The sequence below is a fragment of the Dryobates pubescens genome, chromosome 9, assembly GCF_014839835.1.
Source record: "Dryobates pubescens isolate bDryPub1 chromosome 9, bDryPub1.pri, whole genome shotgun sequence".
In the NCBI taxonomy this organism is placed as follows: Eukaryota; Metazoa; Chordata; class Aves; order Piciformes; family Picidae; genus Dryobates; species Dryobates pubescens.
The window spans coordinates 15,095,486-15,115,516 of record NC_071620.1 but is presented as its reverse complement, the minus strand read 5'-3'; the positions used below and the strand labels follow the sequence as shown (position 1 = coordinate 15,115,516).

At 46.1% G+C, this 20,031-nt stretch overlaps 1 protein-coding gene across 1 annotated transcript in view; it reads left to right on the top strand.

The window, feature by feature from the left end:
• The first annotated feature begins 77 nt into the window (after nucleotides 1-77).
• APCDD1 (APC down-regulated 1) overlaps nucleotides 78-20,031 on the top strand; it is a 33,148-nt gene continuing 13,194 nt past the window's right edge. Inside the window, exons 1-3 of the mRNA XM_009909944.2 lie at nucleotides 78-425; nucleotides 11,976-12,159; nucleotides 15,771-16,302. Coding sequence (XP_009908246.2) covers nucleotides 368-425; nucleotides 11,976-12,159; nucleotides 15,771-16,302 — 774 coding nt within the window. The 5' untranslated portion in view covers nucleotides 78-367. The remainder of the gene's footprint in view (nucleotides 426-11,975; nucleotides 12,160-15,770; nucleotides 16,303-20,031) is intronic.

The following is a 20,031-nucleotide window of genomic DNA, read 5'->3' as shown; positions in this document are numbered from 1 at the left end:
ACCCCCCATTCCCCGCCCCGGGACGAGTCCCCACCTCCCGACCCCTCCTCCTCCTCCCGCTTCAAGGAGAAATATGAAGCGAAGCCGCCGCTGCGCTCCGCGGAGACAGCGAGGGACAGAGCAGCGGCGCGGACACTGTCAGGGAGTGACAGAACCGGAGCGGGGTGGAGTGAGAGGCGGGAGCCCCGAGGAGGGGGGACAGGCCCCCGCAGAGTGCCCATCGGTCCCCGGCCCCCGCCAGCCGCCTGCTCCCCAGCGCCGGGCCGTGGGCTGCCCGCGGCGGCGCTGAGGCGCGGGCGGCGCGGCGGGAAGTGGCGGCGGCGGCCAGAGCGAAGGAGCCGGGGAAGGAGCCTTGTGAGGCGGAGAAATGTCTGCCCCGTACAGCAGCCTGATGAGATACCTGTTCCCAGCCCTGCTGTTGCATGGTGAGTGCGGGAAAGGGGCCGGGTGGCTGCTCCGTGGTGTTCCTGTCTCGCTGGGTGACTTTTGAGGGCAACTCAGCCTCGCTGGTGAGGAGAGGGCTGAGGGTCGATGCGGTATGTCCCGACTGCTCGGGCTTGGGGGTTATGGCAGAGGGAAAATCCGTATGGATGCCGAAGCAGGCAGCGATCTTGTTCTATCTGCCTGAATCCTTTCGTTAGCTGCACCCCTTCACAAAACCCCTGATCACCGTGTGGGGCGCGGCGTGGAGTGGATGAAGTCAGGCAGAAAGTACCCAACTCCAAAGTTTGCGGCGGCAGCTTTATGTTCATAGAATCATAGGGTACCAGGTTGGAAGGGACCTCAGGGATCATCTGGTCCAACCTTTCTTGGGAAAGATGACCCAGCGCCCTGTCCAGCTGAATCTTGAAGTGTCTGGTGTTCTACTCTGCTCCAGCCTTTCATGGAAGAGGTCCAGATATGATGCCCCGTCACCCTGTCCAGCTGAATCTTAAAGAGTCTTGCACTCCTGCAGCTACTTGGATAGCGCAGTCAGTTCGGGCACCTCACACAAAGATACTTTACTCAATTCTGGGCGAAGGAATGGCCTTACCAAACTCCAGGGAGCTTAGCCGAGGTCCTGCAAGGACCCACGGCTCACCCGTGGGCAAAGAGGCGGGTTTTGCCGTGGAGGTGTTACTGGGAAGATATCAGCGGCAAAGCGTGCCTGCACCAGGTGTTGCACCCAATTCAAAATGCCCTGCTGCAGAGTGCAGAGGTCCTTGGTGTTACACAGTCTTGCTTTGACACTCTCTCAGCTTAGCTCTGGATTGGTGCTTCTCTGAAAGTGCACAGTAGACAGAACTTCAGTAGGAAAAACCCAGCGCACTTAAACTTAAATTTACAAGTTCAGCTTGTAAATCTATATTTAGACACTTAAACAGATAACCCATCTTTTCAGAAAGCCAGTGTTCTTCAAGAGCATCTTCTGAAAAAGGTGGTTATTTAATTAACTGCTTAGGTATGTCCAACATTTGGCAGCCAGATTTGAAAGCTCTGGGTGACATACAGTTCTGAAAGAATGACTCAACCTGCTTGCTTACAGCATTGTTTCAGAGGAGGGTTCCTAATTCTGAAGCACTTTGTAGCATCCAGCCCTCTTCAGTGAAGTTTCTTAGGACCCCAGTCTCAGTTGTAAAAAGAGGAATTTTTCTTTACAGTGCAAGGGACCTGCATGGCTTCAGTGTGAGATCTGTGAGCTGGGATTTCAGAGCTTCTCCGGGGGTTGGTTTTGTGTGGCAGGGAAAACTCTTGTGTTTGTACAAGTTCTAAGCACACAGAGGGTATTTAATTAATAACGAGCATGAACTTCTGATTGTGTACTTTGTTTTGAGTAAAGAAAGAGCAGGAGACCCTGTTCTCCGGGAGGGGGTTTTGTACCCTTCTCACAAGCTCAGCTATGAAATCCGGAGAGCGTCAGAATGTGTTTAGCTGAGCCAGACCTGCCAGGACGCCAGAGGTGTTCTTTAAAGCTCTGTGATCTGAGATGTAAAAGTCGAAATGGGAGGTTTGAAGTTAGAGGGTAAAGAGAGGAGGTGTAATTACAGGGTTGGAGTCCCCGGCTCATCTGCTTGGAATTACAGAGCAGAGCTGAACCCTGGCTGGAGCAGGAAACAGATCAGGGCCAGGGATCAGATCAAAACAGCAGCTGCCAAAAGAGGGTGAAGGAGGAAAGTCATCTATTTGTTCCATCTGCAGCTATATATCACCAAATAACATACAGCTAAGTTGTTGCAGAAAGATGTAACTCAGTGCCTTGCATGTACAGAGGCGTTGCAGTGCACAGATTGGATCTGAGCTGCAAGTGCTGGGAAACTACTGCCCTCTTACAAACTTTAAAGTGAGATCAGGGGCATATCATGCACTGCAACGTAGCCTGAATGTAGTTACTCCCTTAGCTTTAACTTGGCTTAGAGCTCTTCCTTCTGTGCCATGGAGTCAATAGGAACATCCTGGGGTCAGCAGATGGCCTGAATCAGTGATTTGTAAGAATAATCAGCAATCCCATGGGATCACAGTGTTAAGTCTCTTTACAGCACATCATGTTTTCTTTTTACATTTCTATTGCATGCAGCAATTAAAGGGTTAAAACCGAGGGTATGTGGGTGGATGGTTGAGGATTTTTAGGGCTTAAAGCTTTAAAACACAAGTTAAAATGCCCTGTAAGGCAAAAGCTTCTGCTTTCATTGCATTAGGAAATGCCTGCTTTCAGATAACTGAATTGAAGTTTGGCTGAAAACTTGTCTTCATTAATCAAAATTAAACCTGTTACCAAAAAAAAAAAAGAAAAAAGAAAAACCAAACACCAAACCAACAAAAACTGAAAGGTTTGCAGCTGGAAGCTGTCCATTATCACTGTTTTCTTTGCTTAGACAAAAAGCCACAGAAGTTTCAGATGTCAAATGCTAAGATCATTCAGCTCCAGAAAGCCTTGTTAATAAAAGCTGCGTTCAAGTGGACTCAAAACAGATTTGGCTAATTTCTTCTGCTGATATAAACTTTATATACAGATGCTAAGAAGAAGGTTTAGCTTATTTCTGATTGTGTAATGAGTTATAAACTCTAAACCAATTTGTTGAACAACAAATAGGACTAATGAAGGTGAGTAAGACAGGACTGGGCTTTTCAGAGCAAAACTGTTTATGCTTTTAAAAGTTCTCTGGCAGTATTGCTCAAATTAGTTACTGAGAAGTGATTTCTTTCAAAACTTGGCCAGGAAAATAAGAAGTAAATGTATCAGGGTCTAAAAATACTCAGATTCATAAAATGGACAAATATCGTGCTCCACACTCAAGGGGTGAGTGATCTGTTCCCTCAGTAAATTCTGTCAGTAAGTGATCTGATCCCTCAGTGATCTGTTCCATCAGTAAGTGATCTGATCCCTCAGACCCTTCTTTCCCTCTTTGTTGTCCTCAGGAAGACAATAAAAAGGGAAAGAGGGGGCTGATGGAGGGTGACATTGTATGTAGTGAGCTGGTTCGACATTGTCTTTACTCAGACACAAGTCCTGTCACCACTGGTGGCAGTTCCACCTGAATCAATCCTGGTGCCAAAGTGTGGGTGTACGGGGCAGAGGTCTGCAAGCTGTGGCAGATGTCTCTGATAGTGAGCAGATGTTTCCTTCAAAGAGGGCAAGATCAAACTACCATTGACATTGAACTGAACTTACAGGCCAGTGCTGCACCAAGTGACAGAGTTCCTGCTGCCCTGAAGGGAGATGATTTTTAACCCTTTGGGTCTTCATAAAACATAGGCTCAAAGAATCATAGAATGTTTTGGGAGGGGAGGGAAGGAAACCTTGGTCAATCCCCTTGCAGTGAGGAGGGACATCTGCAACAGAATCACATTGCCCAGAGCCCTGTCCAACATCACCTTGAATGTTTTCAGGGATGGGGCATCTACCACCTCTCTGGGCAACCTGTACCAGTATTCTACCACCCTCAGTGTGAAAAATGTCTTCCTTCTCTCTAGTCTAAATTTCCCTCTTTTAGTTTAAAGTCATCACCTCTTGTCCTGCCACAACAAGCCCTGCTAAATAGTCTGTCCCCATCTTACCTATTGGCCACAATAAGGTCTTGCTGGAGCCTTCTCTTCTCCAGGCTGAGCTACCCAAACTCCCTCAAATGTTTCTTCATAGCAGACAGGTTCCAGCCCTCACATAGTTTTTGTGGTCTACTCTAGACTTGCTCCAACAGGTCTGTGTCTTTCCCTGTGCTGAGAACCCCAAAGCTGGACCCAGCAGGTCAGTCTCACCAGAGCTGAAGTCTCACCAATCCCCTCCTTTGATCTGCTGGCCACACTCCACAAAGAAGCCCATGCTCTGGGCAGTAGCATTTCACCTTACACAAGTAACAGCCATCATCCTGAACTTAGCAGATGTTATTGGCTGTGTAACTGCTTGGGACCTGGTTCTCCAACCTCTTCAAGAATGAGGCATTGAGTAAGGACCAAGCTCCAGGATAACAGAGGATATCAATTCTGGACCAAACGCCTTGGAGAAGCTTCTTTTTAGCTGCCCCATCTAAGCATACTTTAGATCTCTCTTCAGGATGTTCCACTCTCTCTTTGAAAGCTGGACCTGGAAAGTCTGTGTGCACAAGCAATGCAACAGATCCATGTGAAAGGAAATCATTGTCCTGTCTGCTTCCAGGGCCATAAACCCAGCTTTCCTTTCCCAACCTTTTTGTTTGTAGTAGCTAATTTAGGTCCCAATCCTGCAAGGACTCTTTGAAGTTTCAAGTGCAGGGAAAACAGTGGTAAACACAGCCTGTGGCTTGGTAACAGGACATTATATTCTCCGTGGCAATTACGTAAGCTCGAGCTGTAGCTCAAAGCCTGTCATGGGCATTATCTTACACTATCCCACATCAAGAAAGAGGGCAATCCAAATGTCTATTTATTTAATTGTGCAGGGCAACTGCCCAGATAAGGAGAGTTATAAACTTAATCCAGCCAATTACTCTTTATCTGCTGCAAGGTTTTTCAAGTTTCGGGCAAGTCCTGACTCGCAAAGAGTTTGCAGCAGAAATAAAGCAGAAATGGTTAAAGTGTTTCCACCAAACTGTATTTTGAACTTGTGTAATCAGTCAAGGTTGGTTTTTTTTTCATCATAAAATTGTGCTCTTCTGTGCTTTTTGTTATACAAATGAAAGAAAAAAAATGATGTGGTTCCTGCTGAGCAACCTCAGTCTAAATCCAGGTTGGAATCCTACTTTTAGGTAGCATTTATTCTCCCATTTGGCAAAAGGTGATCTGCTGGAAAGCAGCTCTGTGGAGAAGGACCTGAGAGTCCTGGTGGAAAAGCTCATCATGAGCTATCAGTGTGCCCTTGTGGCCAAGAAGGACAATAGTATCTTGGGGTGCTTTGAGAGATTGTGGCCAGCAGGTCAAAGGAGATTCTTTTCCCCCTCTGCTTTGCCCTAGTGAGGCTACACCTGGACTACTGTGTCCATTCTGGGCTCCCAAGTTCAAGAGAGACAAGGAACTGCTGGAGAGAGTCCAATGGAGGCTACAAAGATGACAATGTGACTGGAGCATCCCTCTGATGCCTGTTCCAGGGCTTGGAAATTTTTTCAGGGGAGAAATTTTCCCTAATATCCAACCTAAACTTTCCCTGGCACAACTTGAGGCCTTTTCCTCTTGCCTATCCCTTGTTACTTGGAAAAAGAGACTGACCTCAACATGGCTACAACCTCTTTTCAGGTAATTGTAGAGAGCAAGTAAGTCTCCCCTCAGCCCCCTTTTCTTCAGGCTAAATGACCCCAGTTCCCTCAGCCCCTCCTCACAAGACCTGTGCTCTAGACCCTTCACCAGCTTCATTGCTGCTCTTTGGACACTCCTCAGCAGCTCCATGTCTTCCTTGTAGTGAGGGATTCAAAACTGATCACACTGCTCAAGGTATGGCCACACCAGTGCTGAGTAGAGGGGGATGATCCCTGCCCTACTCCTGCTGGTCATACTATTGCTGATCCAAGCTAGGCTGCTGCTGGCTTTTCAGCCACCTGGACACGCTGCTGGCTGATACTCAGCCAACTTGCAGGTTTTATTCTAGCATCTTGCCTTTGTTTTGGGGGGGTTTTGGTTTGGTTTGGGGTTTTTTTGGAGATGTGTTGGCAGAGAACTTTGCCACAGCCACCTTTGAAACACTGTGGAGTACCTGGCTGCCAACAGATTGCCCTTTCAAGATTTGTATTTTACTTGCAGCTATATGCAGAAATCTTTGGAGCACTTGACAGTAGCCCATCTTAACAATTATCTTTATCTTGAATGGTTGTTCCCACACCAGATACAGGTTTATAGGTGAACCTGAGAGGCTCAGGTCCTTTGTCTGTAGTGGCAGCTGTGCTGACCTCCACTTTCCCACCCAGATGGATGCTGCATGTGCTCCTGTGAAGTGTGATCTGTGAGGACCTGGGCTGGGATCCCCAGCCAGATGTAGCACCTCTCATACTATTTTCAATTAGTTGATGCTAAAGCTGTGATCTATACTGTTAGGGCTTGGTCATGAAAGAGAAGCTGGATATGAACTCATCATAAAATTAATTTGGGTTGCTTTGTTTTTCTAGATGGCATTTCAGACAGACTTTTCCTTTTGAACTCACTCCTTTGCGTAAGAAGCCACCATGGGGTGGGTGATACAAGCCTATGACCTTTGGTGGTGATGTATCTAATGTGAACACCACCCTAGGTTCACAGAATTATTGCTAGGAGTCTCATGTGAAGACTGGGACTTGTTTGAAATCTGTCACACTTCTGAGTAATAACATGGTGGATTTTCTGAATTTTTTTTGTCTTTGCAAGTGGGTCAGATCCCTTCCTAACAGAAAACCTCAAAAGTCAGTCAGAGCAAGTCTAAGACACTCTCTGAGTCCAAGACACTTACATGGGGTGTCTCAGAGGTATTGAAACATACCATCTGTTTCTGCTGTAGAGAACAGCAGACTTGGATCTCCTTGAATGAAAGTAGTGGCTCCAACTATGCTGCAACTGTGTCTAGGCTCCAAAGTGAACGTTTGCAGAGCCATGAAGTTCTTTTCCCAGCTTCATGAGAGCACATTTTAACTTTGAGCCTATCAGCAACATCCCAGTTAACATGGTCAAATAGACCTTCTTAAATCAGAATCATTGTGGTTGGAAGAGAACTTTAGGATCATCAAGTCCAAACTCAATGACATCTCTGCAGGAGGGAACATACAGAATCATAGAAGGATAGAGGTTGGAAGGGATCTCTGGAGAACATCTGGTCCACCCTCACTGACAGAGCAGGTTCACCTAGAGCAGGTTGCTCAGGACAGCATTTTGGTGGGCTTTGACTCCAGAGATGGAAACTCCACCATCTGCCTGGGCACCTCATTGTGCACTGCCAGGGTGGAGCAGGGGGACAGTGTGCTGCCTCTGAACACCTGGTGGAATCAAAAAAAGGAAGGAAAAGCACAGGAAGATTGTGTTCAGTTTACAGCCTGCGTGGGAAGCGTATCACCAGTCTTGGTCTTTGATCTTCAGATGGGACAAGGGGAAGTTATGTCTCCTTTTTATGGTAGTCATATGTGCAGCCATATGTCAGTAAACACAAAGGCATTGAGATGATTACTTGGTAAGGAAGAAGCCTGTGCTAAATTATTTCCTTGCTCCAGCAACACAAATGTATGTAAAGTTCCCATTATTGCTGTTTAATTTTACACTGTAACTCATATTCTGGTCTTATGTGATGCTGCATATCAGTGTTTACAGCCCTTCCTCTGCCTCTGCAGCCTTCAGTATATGCCTATGCCTGCCTTGATTACCTAAACCTGGTTTTGCCCTCATTTGCCACAGCTGGGTGGACAGAGTCACAAAGAAATAACCTGACAGAATCACAGGATCATTTAGGTTGGAATAGACCTTTAAGATCATTGAGTCCATCCCAGGAAAGATTTCTTTCCTTTGATGGTGACAGAACACTGGAGCAGGCTGCCCAGAAAGGTTGTGGAGTCTCCTTCACTGGAGAGATTCCAGGCCTGACTGGACAGGATCCTGTGCAACCTGCTTTATGCGGCTGTGCTTTAGCAGAGGAGTTAGACTACATGATCTCCGGGAATCCCTTCCAACTCCTACCATTCTGTGGTTCTGGTAACCCAGCACTGCCAAGCCCACCATTAAATGATGTCCCTCAGTCCCACAGCTACATGTCTGTTCAACCCTTCATTGATGGCGATTCCACTGCTACCCTGGTCAGTCTGTTCCAGGCCTTGACAACCCTTTTGTGAAGACATTTTTCCCTGATGTCCAACCTAAACCTCTGTTGAGCTGTACCTCTCACAGGTACAGATCTGAGGCCATCAATTCCAATCTTTCTTCCATCCAGTGATTACAGTTCATCATTTGCAAGCTACTAACAGAACTACACCCATGTGTCAGGGAGAGCTGGGACCCAGTTGCTGTTGAGCTATATCAAAGAGAAGACAACTGTATAATACCACATCAAGTCTGACTCCTTCTCAAAGCCCTCATCTTTTCATTATTTCCTCCAGGGAATAATTGGGAACGTATCATGTGGTTACTACATTTTCTGCTTTGATATCTGCACATACAAGATGGTATCCTCCCGCTGAGGAATTTTTGCTTGGAGAAATGCAGTGCCCAAGTATGTTTAAATGAATAAATCTTTCAATTTTTTTTTAAGTGCATCTGTATTCATGAATCATATGACATGAGCTGGGCAAAATACAATTGCTTAAAAGCCAGTGGTATAATAAACATGCCTTGGAATTAGTCACTTGAACCATTTCAAAGCTTCATCCTGACAGCAGATTTCAAACTCTTAACAACCTTGAAAAGAGATGGAAATTTTCAACGGCTTTTTTCAGTGTGAGATAATTTGTTTGAAGGAGGCATCCCAGCAGGGTTGTTTCTGTTCAAAGTTAATAGTGGTGGCTATAGCTTCTACAGGGTTACCTCTCAGGACCCAAAAGCTGCTCTTAGCCCATGGATAGGAGCATTCACTCCGTTTCAAAACAAGGTGCTGAAGTAGAGTGGGCTTTTTAGTGTGTGGAGACTTAAAGAAGGGTGTCAGAAGGTAAGCTCTCAGTCCCTAACTATGATTCATAGAATCATAGAATGATTTGGGTTGGAAGGGATCTTTAAAGGTCATTTAGTCCAGCCCCTGCCCCACAGTGAGCAGCGACATCTTCCAAGTAGATGAGGTAGCTAAGGTTTGTGATGACAAAAATAAAAACGCTAGTAAGGTCACCTGTACCTGTCTGAACTTGTTCTCTGGTGGTGTGAAGGCCCTGTGATATCTGCTCTATGGTTCAGATAAACTAAATAAGCTCGAGTTTTTGAGAATGTCAAGTGCTGATCCAAGGGAGGTAGGCTGCAGACACAGCACAGAGCTGTACACAAAGCAGTGACCCTATCCTGCCTCTCCAAAAACACAGCATCACCCTGCCGTGGCCCTAACATTTCTGGCAGCAAAACAGGAGCTGTTTGGATCTACATCTAGCCAACAATGTGGAAATACCTGAAAAGCTTTGGTGTGCAGAAAGGGAGAAGTATTGACCCTTTGAAAGTTAGGTTCCTTTAAGGGCATCTCAGACAACATGCTCAAATATCAAAGCTTCTCTATTGTTTATTACCCTTTAGAAAGTGAGGCTGTAAATTCTCACCCACACTGAAGAGTTGTTTGTAACCAGCAACAAAGCGACCAGATTTTTCCAGTAAAGACTCTGTGAAGTTGTTTTTCATGGATCTCAGTATCTTTAGATCATTCAGTGCTCAGCACTCTTTGCATTCCCTCTTTTAGTTTAAAAGCATCACCCCTTGTCCTGTCACAAGAGGCCCTGCTAAAATGACTGTTCCCATCTTTCTTAGAAGCCCCCTTTAGGATCTGAAATGCTATGAGAAGGTTTCCCAGGACTCTGCACTAAGTATCCCAGCACAATGTAGGGTTGCAGCATGCATTGGTGAACCCCAACAGGTTCTTGAGCACGTCAGCCAAAAGCACACCAGAAAAGGTGAGGGTGAATCCCAGACACAGCTCCTGGAAGCACATGTTAGTGAGACATCCCTCTCCTGAGACAGCCACCCTGACTTCCCAAGCACACCACCAGCCCTCTACCTCACTCCGTATTAACTTTCGAGCCTGCTGCTTCTTAAATTCCTTCTGGTAAAGTAATACCATTTCCTCCAGCCCATTATGTAAGGTTCATGTTTGTGACCTCCTAACCTCTAGATGTATATTTTTCTTTTGATCTATATTTTCCAGCATATCTTGAGAACAGGCTGTGCCTTAAAGGATGAAGACACATTCCTTCTGAAGCTGCATCTGTAGAGAGCACTGGTGGTGGGGGTTGGATGTATACCTTACTAGAAACCAAAATTACAGTGTGCTGGAGATAAAAGCAGCTTTAGAAATTCTTCTTCCCTTTTAAAATAAAAATACCCAAATCTGCCTTTAATTGAGTACCTCAGTCATCACAGAGGCTTCCTGTGTGCAGAGGCTCTGCTTGGAGTGTCTGTTTTCCCTTGGATTTAAGGAGTAGCCTCTATTTGCAAGTTTATTATAGAAGTGTTCAAATTAGAGGTGAGCTGAAACCTCAAAGGCTATGCCCAGATCTGGATGCAACTTTCTGAAGGTTTCAAGGTCTATGTTTTTGATTGTCCTGACCAGAGATTATGGACATGCCTGTAAAATTCAGGTTCAGAGCCACAGCTCCTGGGTATGGAAATGCCACACTTTGGTTCAAGCCCTTTTCCTGAGTGTATTTCATAGAATAACAGACTGGTTTGGGTTGGAAGGAATATTTAAAGTCCAACTCACATGTAGTCAGCAGGGACATCTGCAACTAGAGCAGGTTGTTCAGAGCCCCAAACAACCTGACCTTGAATGGTTCGAAGGATGGGGCTTCTACCACCTCTCTGGGGAACCTGGGTCAGGGTTTCACCACCCTCAGCTTACTTCTCTCTAGTCTGAATCTCCCTCTTTCAGTTTAAAACCATCACTCCTCATCCTATCACAACAGGCCCTGTTAAAAAGTCATCTTGTCTATTCTGTAGGTCCCTTTAAGTACTGAAAGGCCACATGAAGGTCTCTCTGGAGCCTTCTTGTGTTCAGGCTGAACAACATCAGGTCTCTCTGCTGGTTCTCATAGAAAAGGGTTCCAGCCCTCAGATCATTTTTATGGTCTCCTCTGGACCTGCTCCAGCAGGCCCATGTCTTTCATGTGCCAAGAGTCCAGAGCTGGACCCAGCACTGCAAGTGGAGTCTCACCAGAGTGGAATAGAGGAGCAGATTCCCCTCCCTCATATTTTGTGAAGCAAATTTATTTAATGGATATTGGCGAGATGACGAAGTGGAAAAGATTCTGATATTTATTCCTTTGCTACAAGAAAGTCATTGAAGCACTGAAGCAGGTCCAGAAAGGACAACAAAGCTGGAGAAAGGTCTAGAAAATAGGTCTTATGGGGAGCAGCTGAGGCATCTGAGGTGGTTTCACATGGAAACAAGAGGGCTGAGGGGAGACCTTCTTGCTCTGCAACTGCCTGAAAGGAGGCTGTAGCAAGGTGAGGGTTAGTCTCTTCTCCCTAGTAACAAGTAATAGGACAAGAGTAAACAGCCTTAAGTTGCACCAGGGGAGATTTAGGTTGAGTATTAGAAGAAACGTCTTCACCGAAAGGGTTCTCAAACACTGGAACAGGCTTCCCAGGGAAGTGGTTGAATCCCCATCCCTGGAGGTGTTTGAAAGATGCAGAGATGTGGTGCTGAGGGACATGGCTTAGCACCAGACTTGATAGAGAAAGATAATGGTTGGAACTGATATCTTAAAGGTCGCTTCCAACCAAATGGTTCTATAACTGCTTTTTTCAGATGAGAAAAGAAATGTAAGCTGAACGTTGCCAGACACATAACAACACAAACAACTGTCATTCAGTACAAGATGTTCATAACTTTCTTTACTGTGTGGAAACCCTTCTTATGCAGCAGAGTCTCATGATAATTTAACCTTTTTCTATTACAGGGCTGGGAGAAGGTTCTGCCCTTCTTCACCCAGACAGCAGGTCCCACCCTCGTTCCTTGGAGAAGAGTGCATGGAGGGCTTTCAAGGAGTCACAGTGTCACCATATGCTGAAACACCTTCACAATGGAGCCCGGATCACTGTGCAGATGCCTCCCAATATTGAGGGTCACTGGGTCTCTACTGGGTAAGGAAAGAGAAAACAAGATGCTCAAGTAATCTCTGTGGAAGAGCATAGGTGTGATTCTAAGGGACATTGGCTTAGCACCAAACTTGGTAGAGTTCGATACTGTTTACAAAGGCCTGTATTGATAGGATGAGGGGCAATGGTTTCAAAGTAGAGAAGGGTAGATTTAGCTAGGAACAAGTTCTTTACCATGAGAGTAGTGGAACATAGGAACAGGTTGCCTGGGGAGGTGGTTGAAGCACCTTCCCTGAAGATATTCAAGGTGAGGCTTGAGAGGGCTCTGGGCAGCCTGATCTAGTTGAGGATACTCCTGCTTACTGCAGAGGAGGTTGGACTAGATGACCTTTGGAGGTCCCTTCCAACCCAGACCATTCTAGTATTCCATGATAGTAATGGTCTTTTCCAACCAAAAGGGTTCTATGATTCTGTGAAGCAGAGAGGTAAGAATGAATATTCCCCACATTAAACAGTACTGGAAATAGTTTTCTTTAATATGGTGATACTCTAAATTCCAGCTGCTTTCTATATATCTCTGCATAAAAGGAGCAGCAGTATGTACATTAAGAAAGCATGCTGTAAAGCTGTCTCGATGAATCAATTTATAGCCTGGATTTTAAACAGCATGCTGTGAAATATCTTTAAATCTCTCTCTGAATAGGAAGGAGCCCAACAAGTTGCCAGAATGGATGCTTATCCAAACAGAACGTTGTCCTGTCTTTGACTCCACGCATCAGACCCATTGAATAGGTCCTTGTATTTACAACCTGTGTCTAGCACAGGTTTTATTAGCAAAAAGAAAGACATGAAAAAGCAGTATTTCTGTCCCTCTCTCTACATGATGAATTGTAATTCAGAGAGTATTTGTGCCCTCTTTGTCTCAGCAGGCAATACTCACATGCTTATTAAAAGTGACTTGGAGCAGGAAACACTTCAGGGGGGTGTTTAACAGAAGGGAGAGTATTTATTTACCTTAAGCAGTATATCTGTGACAAAGGAGACAAGTTTGAAGGTACAAAGGGGCTTTCTATAGCAAGTGGAATTTAACTGCCATTTACATCTTCAGAAAAAATAGAATAGAATAGACCAGACCAGGTTGGAAGAGACCTTCGAGATCATCGCGTCCAACCCATCATCCAACACCACCTAATCAAATAAACCATTCAACCAAGCACCCTATCAAGTCTTCTCCTGAACACCTCCAATGATGGTGACTCCACCACCAAAACAAACAAAAAACCCAAACAACCGAACAAAAAGCCCCCAAACAAACAAAACATAACCAAAAAAGAAACAAACCCAAAACAACAACAAAGTCTGGTACACTACAGGTCAGGGGCTCACCTCGGGAGAGCGCTGAAAGGGAAAATGACCTGGGGGTCCTAGTTGATGGAAGGCTGACCAGGAGCCAGCAATGTGCTCTTGTGGTCAAGAAGGCCAATGGCATCCTGGGGTATATTAGAAGGGCTGTGGTCAGCAAGGACAAGAGTGGTTCTCCTCCCCCTCTACTCTGCCCTGGTGAGGCCACATCTCAAATATTGCGTCCAGTTCTGGGCCCCTCAGTTCAAGAAGGACCTCAGGGAACTGCTTGAGAGAGTCCAGTGTAGAGCTACAAGGATGATGAAGGGAGGGGAACATCTTCCTTATGAGGAGAGACTGAGTGAGGTGGGGCTCTGTAGCTTGGAGAGTAGGAGACTGAGAGGTGACCTCATTCATGTTTATACATATAAATGAGCGCTGAGAGGATGGAGCCAGGCTCTTCTTGGCGATGTCCAATGACAGGACAAGAGGCAATGGGTGCAAACTGAGGCATAGGAAGTTCCATGGAAACATGAGGAAAAATATTTTCATTGTGAGAGTGATGGAACACTGGAACAGACTGCTCAGGGGGATTGTGGAGTCTCCCTCTCTGGGAGGGAAACTGGACTGGATGTGTTCCTGTGTGACCTGCTCTATGTAATCCTGCTCTGGCAGGGGGGTTGGACTAGATGATCTCCAGAGGCCTCTTCCAGCCCCTAACATTCTGGGATTCTGTGAAAACCAAACACAAATAAAACAACCCACAAAAAATACCCCAAAATCTACATATTGAATGGTCCAAATTCACACCACGTAGAATTTTGGCATTAACTGCCACCCCTGTTGAAAGTTGGAGTGGAAGAACTGAGGACATTAGGAAAAATTCTTTCTCTGAAAGAGTCAAGCATTGGAACAGGCTGCCCAGGGAGGTGATGGAGTCACCATCCCTGGATCTGTTTAAAGGTCATTTAGATGTGACTCTCAGTGATGGTTTAGTGATGAACTTGATATAATGGGGTTAATGGTTGGCCCTGATGATCTCAAGGGTCTTTTCCAACCTGAATGATTCTATGACACAAACCAATACGTCCTCTGCAGGCCGGAGCTGGTGGAGCTCCACTGAGAAGCTTCTGCAGCATCACAAAAACCAGTTTGTACTTTTCTTTGGATGTTTGACATTTCACTTTCTGGTGATATCATCTCTTTTGCTAAATCTACCATGCAAAAGGGAAGAATGGATATTTAATAAGCTGCTGCTTTTTTTTTTGGGTGAGAGGAATTGAGTCACATGGTGGTCCCTAGACAAAAAGATAAAGCAAAACATGACTCAAAACTATTTAAGCCTACGAAGATAAAGCCCTTAGATATGATTACCATGAAGCAATATACTAATCCCAGCACAGCAGCAGAGGGAATCATTGGTTAACTGGTAGCCTACAGATGCCTGGTTCCTATTTGCTCCTGTTCATGCCGGAGGGACATTAGTACCCAAGTACCGGTGGAGGCTTCATAGAGTCATCTGGGTTGGAAGGAACCTCTGAAGGTCATCTAGTCTGAGCTCCCTGCACTGAGCAGGGGCATCCTCAACTAGATCAGGTCTACCACAGCCCTGTCAAGCCTTACCTTGAATATTTCCAGGGATGGGCCCTCAACCACCTCTCTGGGAAACCTGTTTGAGTGCTCAGCCACCCTCATTGTAAAGAACTTTTTCCTACCATCCAATCTACATCTACTCTTTTCTAATTTCAAACCACTGCCCCTCATCCTGTCACTGCAGGCCTTTGTAAACAGACCCCCTGCAGCCTTCTTGCAGGCCCCTCTCAGGTACTGGAAGGTGGCAATTAGGTTTCCCCAGAGCCTTCTCTTCTCCAAGCTGAGCAACCCCAGCTTCCTCATCCTTCCTCATAGCAGAGGAGCTCCAACCCCCTGATCATATGCACAGCCCTCTTCTAGACCAGCTCCATCAGGTCCATGCCCTTCTTGTGTTGAGGACTCCAGAGCTGGATGCAGTACTCCAGGTGAGGTTCCACCAGACCAAAGTGGCAGAATCACCTCTTTGGATCTCCTGACCACACTGCTTTAGATGCAACCCAGGATGCCACTGGCCTTCTGGGCTGCCTGCTCATGTCCAGCTTCTCACCCATCAGCAACCTCCAAGTCCTTTATCTCAAGGCTGCTTTCTGTCACCTCCTCCCCCAGGCTGTATTGACAGTGAGTGTCATTCTGACCCTCGCTGCTCAGTCTTGACACCTGTGGTGTACAGGAAATGAGGCCTTGCTAAAAAGTCCTTCCTGTCACTTTCTGTTTTCCCACAGCTGTGAAGTCAGAGCAGGCCCAGAGTTCATCACCAGATCCTACAGGTTCTACCACAACAACACATTTAAGGCCTATCAGTTTTATTATGGTGGCAATCGCTGCACCAGCCCCATCTACACCTTAGTCATCCGTGGCAAGATACGGCTCCGCCAGGCCTCCTGGATCATCCGAGGGGGCACCGAGGCTGATTATCAGCTACGCAGCATCCAGATCATCTGCCACAACGAAGCAATAGCCAAGAAATTAAGTGAGCTGGTGAACCATACGTGTCCTGGATTTGTACCAGAGGACAGTCCCTGGGAGCAGGATGTGAGCTACGATTTGCTGAGAGAAGATAACGGCTGCGAATGCACCAAAGCTCTCAATTTTGCCATGCACGAACTCCAGCTGATCCGTGTGGAGAAGCAGTACCTGCACCACAACTTAGACCACCTGGTGGAGGAGCTGTTTCTTGGAGACATTCACACTGATGCTACTCAGAGGAGGTACTATCGGCCCTCTAGTTACCAACCTCCCCTTCAAAATGCCAAAGTAAGTCTGTGTGTGATTTCTTTATCCTATTTCTGAGTAAGATACCAGTGACAAAGCCCATGTTATTCACAGGATGTTAAGGGTTGGAAGGGACCTCTGGAGATCATCGAGTCCTACCCCCCTGCCAGAGCAGGACCATAGAATCTGGCACAGGTCACACAAGAATGCATCCAGATGGGTCTTGAAAGCCTCCAGAGAAGGAGACTCCACAACCTCTCTGGGGAGCCTGTTCCAGTGCTCTGTGACCCTCAAAGTGAAAAAGTTCCTCCTAATGTTGAGGTGGAACCTCCTGTGCTGTAGTTTATATCCATTGCACCTTGTCCTATCATAGGGTGCAACTGAGAAGAGTCTGTCCCCTCCCTCTTGACCCCCAGCCCTCAGGTATTTATAAACATTTATTAAATCCCCTCTCAGTCTTCTCCAGACTAAACAGCCCCAGGGCTCTCTACCTCGCCTCATAAGGCAGCATTGCACTCCCTTACCTGACCTCAGTGCCAGGCAAGATTATGGAACAGGTCATCTTCATAGAATCATAGAATCAGTCAGGGTTGGAAGGGACCACAAGGATCATCTAGTTCCAACACCCCTGCCATGGGCAGGGACACCTCACACTAGATCAGGCTGGCCAGAGCCTCATCCAGCCTGGGCTTAAACACCTCCAGGGATGGGGCCTCAACCACCTCCTCCCTGGACAACCCATTCCAGGGCTTCACCACTCTCATGATGAAGAACGTCCTCCTCACATCCAGCCTGAATCTCCCCACCTCCAGCTTCATTCCATTCCTCCTAGTCCTATCGCTACCTGAGATCCTGAGAAGTCCCTCCCCAGCCTTTTTGTAGGCCCCCTTCAGATACTGGAAGGCCACAATAAGGTCACCTTGGAGCCTTCTCTTCTCCAGACTGAACAGCCCCAACTCTTTCAGTCTGTCCTCACAGGAGAGGTGCTCCAGCCCTCTGATCATCCTCATGGCCCTTCTCTGGACACCTTCCAGCATGTCCATATCCCTCTTGTAATAGAGGCTCCAGAACTGGATGCAGTACTCCAGGTGGGGTCTCATCAGAGATGAGTAGAGGGGGAGAATCACCTCCCTTGACCTGCTGGCCACACTTCTCTTGATGCAGCCCAGGATCTGATTGGCCTTCTGGGCTGCAAGTGCACATCTTGAGTGCAATCACACAGCACTTACAGGATGGCCAAGGGATCAGGCCCAGCCAGCATGGATTTAGGAAGGGCAGATCCTTTTTTTTTTTTTTGGTTAGGTTTCTCTTGTTCAAATTTGATGTGAGATTTCTTTTTCATCAAGAGATAACCAGCACAATAAAAAAAAAAACAACCCCTAAAAAATGAATCTTTGCATCAACTGCCATGAAAATGCCTTTGGTTGCACCTAGCCATGAAGTTCTCTATGCCAACAGGTTCTCAACCCGTCCATCTGACCCGGTGTTTGCCAAATGTAGGAAGAATAGTAGCAGCTTTATTTTCTTCCTTCAAAGTCCAAGCAAACATACCACTGAAAGGTTACAACCCTTCTTCTTTGAACTCTTTTCCTTTTCTAATTGTTGCTCCACAGGGACCCAGCTGAAAATGAGTTGAAATGCTAAATTGAGTTTAAAACTACAAGTCACAGTCTCCTCTGGAAACTGGACACCTTGAATAAATAGAAACCTTAAATCAACTTGTTTTTTTAAGGTTTCTACAGTCATACCAGGAGGTTGGGGAGGCCAGGAAATTGCCTCTGAAGTGAATCAGGTGTATTGTGTGAAATCTTTCATTTCAGGCTTTCTTCATTTCCTTTTTTTGGTTTGTTTGTGTTTTAAACTTATAAAGGCCTGCCTAAAATAAGCTAAGAGGGCTCACATTTTGAGTTAAATTTATAGTTCAGCCTCTATATAGAAGAAAGTTCCACCCAGCTCAAGAGTTTACACAGCCTGTAAGTTGGATGTGGTAGCCACATTCATTACTTCTGTGGTTGGGATGAACGGTAATTAAAAGCAAATGATTGCTGGCTATGTTAGGAATGCCAGAGCCACATGATCAGGACTTTAAACAAATAGAACTGGACCTTCTCCAGATCCCTGCAGTGATTTTCACCATAGGATGGTAAATCAAAAGGGTTGTCCAAAAAAAACCCAACAACCTGACAGCTTTATGCTGAGCTACAAATCTGAGTGAATTCACAGATTACTGTAACTCAAGTGTTCATATAAACTCAGGGAGCTTTTATATATATATATCATAAGTCATCTTGTAAGGCCTTATGAATTCTCTTAGATAAGAGCATACCTCAAACAAACTCCTCCTGTAAAATAAATGCATGAAAGTTCCTGAGTGGAGCTGATGAACAGGTCACTGAAGAGATTGATCTTAGCGGTCCTCTAGACACTGAGAGCCATGTGGCCAAGAAGGCCAATCGCATCCTGGGGTATATTAGAAGGGCTGTGGTGGGCAGGTTGAGAGAGGTTCTCCTCCCTCTCTACTCTGCCCTGGTGAGGCTGCATCTCAAATGTTGTGTCCAGTTCTGGGCCCCTCAGTTCAAGAAGGGCCTCAGGGAACTGCTTGACAGAGTCCAGCACAGAGCCACAAAGATGATCAAAGGAGTGGAACATCTTCCTTATGAGGAGAGACTGAGGGAGCTGGGGCTCTGTAGCTTTGAGGGGAGGAGACTGAGGGGTGACCTCATTCATGTTTATAAAGACGTAAAGGGTAAGTGCCAAGAGGAGGGAGTGAGGTTCTTCTTGGTGATGCCCAATGACAGGACAAGGGGAAAAGGGTGCAATTTGAGGCATAGGAAGTTCTGTGGAACATGAGGAGGAATTTTTTCACTGTGAGGGTGATGGAACAATGGAACACTGGAACAGGATGCCCAGAGGGGTTGGGAGTCTCCCCCTCTGGAGACACTGAAGGCTTGCCTGGATGTGTTCCTGTGTGATCTGCTCTATGTGATCCTGCTCAGGCAGGGGAGTTGGACTGGATGGTCTTTTGAGGTCCCTTCCAGCCCCTAACATTCTGTGATTCTGTGATATCATCTTGCTGATGAACATCTTAGATGTCTGTTGACATTGTGAGTTTATCAAGATGTTCAATTTCCTGCATGTGGAACTTCTTTAGCCAGCATGAGGGAGCAAATGAGTGGTAAGGGCAGGATGAGAGAACTTCTTGACCATCATTATGCAAGATGTCTCCACTTTGGACAACACCAAGGGACTGGATACTTGGTCATAAAATCCCACCTTACTTACAAATGCCTACAGGGACAGAAAGGCTTGAAGGAAGCATTCATTCCCTCTGCAGAAGGCCAGAAGATGTTTTTGGAGATATCTGCTCCAAAAATGACAGGAAATGTGTACAACAGCAATACTGGGAGGCTTATTTCACATGTGATTGCCTCAGCAATACAACTTTGTAAACAAAGAACTCGTTGTGCTCTTTTATCATCTGAGAGAGTAAGGGGAAAGATCAGAGCAGGGCTGTGATGACCATTCATTCCAGTTAGAGCTTTATTTAGGAATGAGGCTGGAGTGGCCTGGGACATCACAAGAAGTCTAAGCTGTTCTGGAATAACCTTCTTTCTGCTTTTGCCATGCTCTGACATTTGCTGGCCATGCACGTCCAGTAAAGCATTTTTCCCTTGAAAACACAATTCCAATGGATTGTTTCTCTGCAACAAATTGGGATCTGACTTCCAACGGGACCTGGCATTTGCAGCTAATCCAGATTCCACGTATGGA